General features: G+C 68.3%; 1 protein-coding gene across 3 annotated transcripts in view; it reads right to left on the reverse strand.

Annotated features, from left to right (window-relative positions):
* The window catches only part of CAMTA2 (calmodulin binding transcription activator 2), a 28,825-nt gene extending 23,325 nt beyond the window's left edge, over nt 1-5,500 (reverse strand). For 2 of the 3 annotated variants that reach the window (XM_054005313.1, XM_054005312.1), the window contains exons 1-7: nt 5,431-5,500; nt 2,703-2,812; nt 2,020-2,123; nt 1,737-1,804; nt 1,449-1,584; nt 1,138-1,209; nt 51-204 (exon numbers count right to left, since the gene is read on the reverse strand). In XM_054005313.1, the coding sequence (XP_053861288.1) occupies nt 51-204; nt 1,138-1,209; nt 1,449-1,584; nt 1,737-1,804; nt 2,020-2,123; nt 2,703-2,733 (565 nt within the window). In that variant the 5' untranslated portion in view covers nt 2,734-2,812; nt 5,431-5,500. The remainder of the gene's footprint in view (nt 1-50; nt 205-1,137; nt 1,210-1,448; nt 1,585-1,736; nt 1,805-2,019; nt 2,124-2,702; nt 2,813-5,430) is intronic. The other variant, XM_054005314.1, reaches the window with a different exon arrangement.
* Between the last annotated feature and the right edge of the window lie 500 nt (nt 5,501-6,000).

Raw genomic sequence — 6,000 nt, forward strand, 5'->3', positions numbered from 1 at the left:
CCCCCCAGCAGCCCCCCACTCCCCGCTCCCCCCCGGCACCTCCTCCTTACACATGGGCTTGAGCTGGCTCACCAGCTCCTCCTTCGACCACTTGAGCCACTCCTTGCGGTCGCTGTTGATGGAGCAGAGGATGGGCCCGCAGACCTTCGCGCAGTCCTCCAGCGCCGGCACGTTCAGGTAGTGCACCAGCACGATGTCGGGATTCTGCGGGGGCGGGGGGGCGTCAGGACACCGGGGTTCCTGCCCCCGGGAGGGGAGGGGGGGCTGGGAGCCAGGACTCCTGGGTTCTCTCCCTGGCTCTGGGAGGGGAGCGGGGGCTGGTGGGTTAGAGTGGGGAGAGGGGGCTGGGAGCCAGGACTCCTGGGTTCTCTCCCCGGCTCTGGGAGGGCAGTGGAGGCTGGGGGGTTAGAGCAGGGGGGGCTGGGAGCCAGGACTCCTGGGTTCTCTCCCCGGCTCTGGGAGGGGAGTGGGGGCTGGTGGTTAGAGCAGGGGGGCTGGGAGCCAGGACTCCTGGGTTCTCTCCCCGGCTCTGGGAGGGCAGTGGAGGCTGGTGGGTTAGAGCAGGGGGGCTGGGAGCCAGGACTCCTGGGTTCTCTCCCCGGCTCTGGGAGGGCAGTGGAGGCTGGTGGGTTAGAGCAGGGGGGGCTGGGAACCAGGACTCCTGGGTTCTCTCCCCGGCTCTGGGAGGGCAGTGGAGGCTGGTGGGTTAGAGCAGGGGGGGCTGGGAACCAGGACTCCTGGGTTCTCTCCCCGGCTCTGGGAGGGCAGTGGAGGCTGGTGGGTTAGAGCAGGGGGGGCTGGGAGCCAGGACTCCTGGGTTCTCTCCCCGGCTCTGGGAGGGCAGTGGAGGCTGGGGGGTTAGAGCAGGGAGGGCTGGGAACCAGGACTCCTGGGTTCTCTCCCCGGCTCTGGGAGGGCAGTGGAGGCTGGGGGGTTAGAGCAGGGGGGGCTGGGAGCCAGGACTCCTGGGTTCTCTCCCCGGCTCTGGGAGGGCAGTGGAGGCTGGGGGGTTAGAGCAGGGGGGCTGGGACCTTGCGAGACCTGCGGGATCTCTTTTCGGAGCCCTCGCAACTTGGTTTTAAGTGCTTTAATAGTGACCCTTGAGCCTGCCCCCCCCCACCAGGCCCCCCCTCGTACCTGCAGCAGCCAGTAACAGCGGCGGTGGAATGTGGGGACGATGGACGAGTGGACGTAGCAGCCGTAGAGACACTGCGGGAAGATGGGGGGATGCTCAGCATTGGGGAGGGGGAGCTGGGGCCCCCGAACGTGCAGTGGGTCCTGCTGACACCAGCACCCCATTGCCCCGCTCCCGAGGGGCAGCCAGCCCCCCCCGTTCCTCCGCCCCAGACTCCAGCCTGCCCCACAGGCTCCCACACACTACAGCTGTAACCCGACCCCGGGTTTCCTCTCCTCGCCCCCTGCCCCCAAGCCCCGCCCCCCAGGCCTACCTCCATCCCTTGCACCTTCAGCTTCATGTGGTCCTCGCGCGTGGTCTTCCCGTCCTTGCGTTTCTTCCAGCAGTACCCGTCCTTGCGGTACTTCACCTTCTTCCGGTTGTACAGGATGATGGAGCCGTTCTGGGGGCTGGCACCGGGGAGGGGTGTCACCGCAGGGAGCCACAGAGCCCCCCCAAACACACACACACACACACAACAGATCTCCCGGGGAACAGCCCCCCAGCCTCTCCCTCCCCTGCCCCTGGCTCCTCCCAGCCCCCTTCCCCACAGGCCGCTCACCGGGTCTTGGGGGAGCAGGACAGCCACTCCTCGTGCCGCTCGAAGGTGATGAGATAGGAGGCGATTTCCTGCAATGCACCAGCACCCGCGGGTCAGGATCGGGGAGGAGGTGGCCCCACAGACAGCCCATGGGGGGGAGACAGGGCTGCTGACCAGCAACTCACTTCAAGTGGGACAGGCCCCTGCCCCATTCCCCGCCCCCCTGAGCCAGCCAGTCCCCGCCCTGGGGCCGGGTGGGAGCCAGCGCCCCCTAGAGGGGACAGGCCCCTGCCCCAGTCCCCACCTCGTTGGTATTCCAGCGCAGTCGCTCCTTGGGGAGCGCAGGGCATTTGGGCAGACACTCCACCAGCTTCTTCGGCAAGAAAAGCTTCAAGTGGTGGCTCTTCTCTGCAGAGAGGGAGAGTTACAATCAGGTATCGGAGACGGTGCTGGAGCCCGGACACCTGGGGTCTCTCCCCGGCTCTGGGAGGGGAGCGGGGGCTGGTGGGTTAGAGCAGGGGGGGCTGGGAGCCAGGACGCCTGGGTTCTCTCTCCGGCTCTGGGAGGGGAGTGGGGGCTGGTGGGTTAGAGCAGGGGGGGCTGGGAGCCAGGACGCCTGGGTTCTCTCCCCGGCTCTGGGACGGGAGTGGGGGTTGGGGTGGTAGAGAAGGGGGGGCTGGGAGCCAGGATGCCTGGGTTCTCTCCCCGGCTCTGGGAGGGGAGTGGGGGCTGGTGGGTTAGAGCGGGGGGGCTGGGAGCCAGGACTCCTGGGTTCTCTCCTTGGCTCTGGGAGGGGAGAGGGGACTGGTGGGTTAGAGCAGGGGGGACTGGGAGCCAGGACGCCTGGGTTCTCTCCCCGGCTCTGGGAGGGGAGTGGGGGCTGGTGGGTTAGAGCAGGGGGGGCTGGGAGCCAGGACTCCTGGGTTCTCTCCCCGGCTCTGGGACGGGAGTGGGGGTTGGTGGGGGTCCCACCCCACATGGACTAACCGGAGAGCTCTGTGGTTTCCTTGTTATTCATGGTCGGGGCCTGGTGCTGAACAACTAGAGCTCCGGGCCTGGGGGGCTCATCTCATGGCGCGCAGGGGAACGGCTCAGACCTGGGAATGGAAGAGCAGGACGACTCAGATTCAGCCGCAGCCAGGCCACAACCCATCCCCCCACCGGCCACTCACCAGCCCAGAGCCACTGGCCCATCCGGCCTGGCCTACGCTGCCTCCCCACATCCACTCCGAGCCATCACCCGCCTTTCTCCCTCCACACCAGGCACCTCGTGCTCCTTTCTCCTAGTACTGCCACATGAAAGGCAGCCACCTCTGGGGAGGGGCGGCTGGTTCCCCGGGGACCCCTCGCCCGGTGCTGAGATGCAGCCACCTCTGGGGCGGGGCGGCCGGTTACCCGGGGACCCCTCGCCCGGCGCTGAGATGCAGCCACCTCTGGAGCGGGGCGGCCGGTTACCCGGGGACCCCTCGCCCGGCGCTGAGACGCGCCCACCTCTGGGGCGGGGCGGCCGGTTCCCCGGGGACCCCTCGCCCGGCGCTGAGACGCGCCCACCTCTGGGGCGGGGCGGCCGGTTCCCCAGGGACCCCTCGCCCGGCACTGAGATGCAGCCACCTCTGGGGCGGGCGGCTGGGAAAACTGGTGGGGGGAACCCTTAACACCACAGGGCAGGACCCAGGAGATGAGAGACCCTAGAAAAATAAACCTGCACCGTATCACTGCTACTCACAAGTAGCCAGGGGAAACATGAAACACTCCCAGAGTGCGGTCGGGTGGGTTAGTGCAGGGGGGGCTGGGAGCCAGGACTCCTGGGTTCTCTCCCCAGCTCTGGGAGAGGAGTGGGGGCTGGTGGGTTAGAGCAGGGGGGGCTGGGAGCCAGGACTCCTGGGTTCTCTCCCAGGCTCTGGGAGGGGAGTGGGGGCTGGTGGGTCAGAGCAGCGGGGCTGGGAGCCAGGACTCCTGGGTTCTCTCCCCGGCTCTGGGAGGGGAGTGGTGGCTGGTGGGTCAGAGCAGCGGGGCTGGGAGCCAGGACTCCTGGGTTCTCTCCCCGGCTCTGGGAGGGGAGTGGGGGCTGGTGGGTTAGAGCAGGGGGGCTGGGAGCCAGGACTCCTGGGTTCTCTCCCCAGCTCTGGGAGGGGAGCGGGGCTGGTGGGTTAGAGTGGGCGGGCGGGGAGGGCTGGGAGCCAGGGCCCCTGTACAAGGAGAAGCCTTGTGCTTTGAGATCCTAGAGGGGGTTTGTAGGGACAGACTCTTCCCTCAGCCCCGTGCAGTTGCCCTTTTAATGAGCCGCCAGCTGCAGGTTGCAGCCCAGCCCCTCCCCGGCCCAAGTGCAAGGAGGTTCCTGCCCCCCCCTTCTACCCCCCCCCCGGGAGCAGAGCCAAGGGGAAGTGACTCGGGCTGGGTCACCGAGGCACCCTGGGAACCCCGGGGAAGCCACTCGAAAACAGGCCAGGAAGAGGAAAGCCCCTCCCAGCGCCGGGGAGAGAACCCAGGCGTCCTGACTCCCAGCCCCCCCTGCTCTAACCCACCAGTCCCCACTCCCCTCCCAGAGCCGGGGAGAGAACCCAGGAGTCCTGGCTCCCAGCCCCCCCGGTCTAACCCACCAGCCCCCACTCCCCTCCTAAAGCTCAGTGCCGGATGAGGGGTCCCTGGGTAACCAGCCGCCCCGCCCCAGAGGTGGCCGCATCTCCGTGCTAGGCGAGGGTCTCTCTGGGGGGACTACGTGGGGGGGCGCGAAGGCTCTGGCAGGTCAGCATCCCCTGGCGTTTCCCCCACCTGCTCCCCGATCCCGGCTGGGGTGTCCATGCCCAACACATGGCTCCAATGCCCCCCACCTCCAGCCCCACTGCCCAGCATCCCCTCCCTTCCACCCCCTGCCCTCCACCAACAGCTGCAGACCCCCAGCATCCACCTGCCCTCTATGCCCCCAATCCCCCCACCCCTCCAGGGCACCTCCAACCCAGCACCCTCCCTGCCACCCACTCCCTCTGCCTACCCCACACAAGCCCTCCACACCTCTAATGTCCTCCACAATGCACCTGCCATCGCACCCCCAGCATCCACCTGCCCCCCACAACCCCAGCAGCCCCTCCCTGCCTCACAGACACCCACACCCATAGCATGCAGCTCCCCCCACACAGCCAACCCCTCCCTGCCCCACACACTGCCACACCCCCAATGTCCACCTGCCCCCCACAGCCCCAGCAGGCTCTTACTGTCTGACAGACCCCCTCACAACCTCCCAATGAACCTGCCCCCCACACCCCTACCAGCCCCTCCCTGCCCCACAGAACCCCCTGCACACCCAGCGTCCGCCTGCCCCCCCACCCCAGCAGCCCCTCCCTACCCCACAGACCCCCAATGCATCTGCCTCCCACACTCCCAGCAGCCTGTCCCTGCCCCACAACCCCCCCCACCCCGTCCCACATCTGCAGCATGAACCCGCCCCCCACCAGCCCCTCCCTGCCCCCCACACCCCCTCCAATCCCTCTCTGCCCCACAGACCCCACTCGCACGGCCACCCCCTCTCCCTGCCCCACAGACCCCCCACATCCCCAGCATGCACCAGCCCCCCAAACACCCTGTCCCTGCCCCCCACCCGCAGCATGCACCAGCCTCCCTACACCCTGTTCCTGCCCCACAGGCCCCCCAGATGCACCAGCCCCCGCGCACGCGCGCGGGAATCGGGCTCCGCGCTGGGACCCCCCCGGGCCGGTACCTGCCGGGGCTCCACCGCCGCCGCCCGCGCCGCCGCCGGCCGCCATCGCCCCGCACAGCCCCAGGCCCGGCCCCGCCGCCCACTGCGTGTGAGCGCAGCGCGCACGGGGGGCGGGGCACGTGCGGCGGGGGCGGGGCCGAGCGGCGGGGCGGGCGCTATAGCGCCGTATGGACCGCGGGGAGGTGGTCTCTGTGGGGCCCGGCCGTATAGACCGTGGCGCCTTGTTCTCTATGGGGCCCGGCCATATGGACCACGGAATGTGGTTCTCTATGTTGCCTGCCTTATGGACCGCAGCATATGGTTCTCTGTGGGACCCAGCCATATGGACCGTGGCACGTGGGTCTCTGTGGGGCCCGGACGTATGGGCCACAGCGTATGGTTCTCTGTGGGGCCCGGCTGTATGGACCGCAGCATATGGTTCTCTATGGGGAATTTGCACCTCTCCGCATGGATTGAGCTGGAAAGCTGAGTCGGATGAGGTAATCTGCACTTTTACCACGCATGCCAGGCCTTCCCGGGGCTGCTCAGTGCCTGGTTTTCATCCCCGTGTGTGTTTCCTTGGGGTGTTTG

Source organism: Malaclemys terrapin, chromosome 15 (assembly GCF_027887155.1).
Source record: "Malaclemys terrapin pileata isolate rMalTer1 chromosome 15, rMalTer1.hap1, whole genome shotgun sequence".
NCBI lineage: Eukaryota > Metazoa > Chordata > Testudines > Emydidae > Malaclemys > Malaclemys terrapin.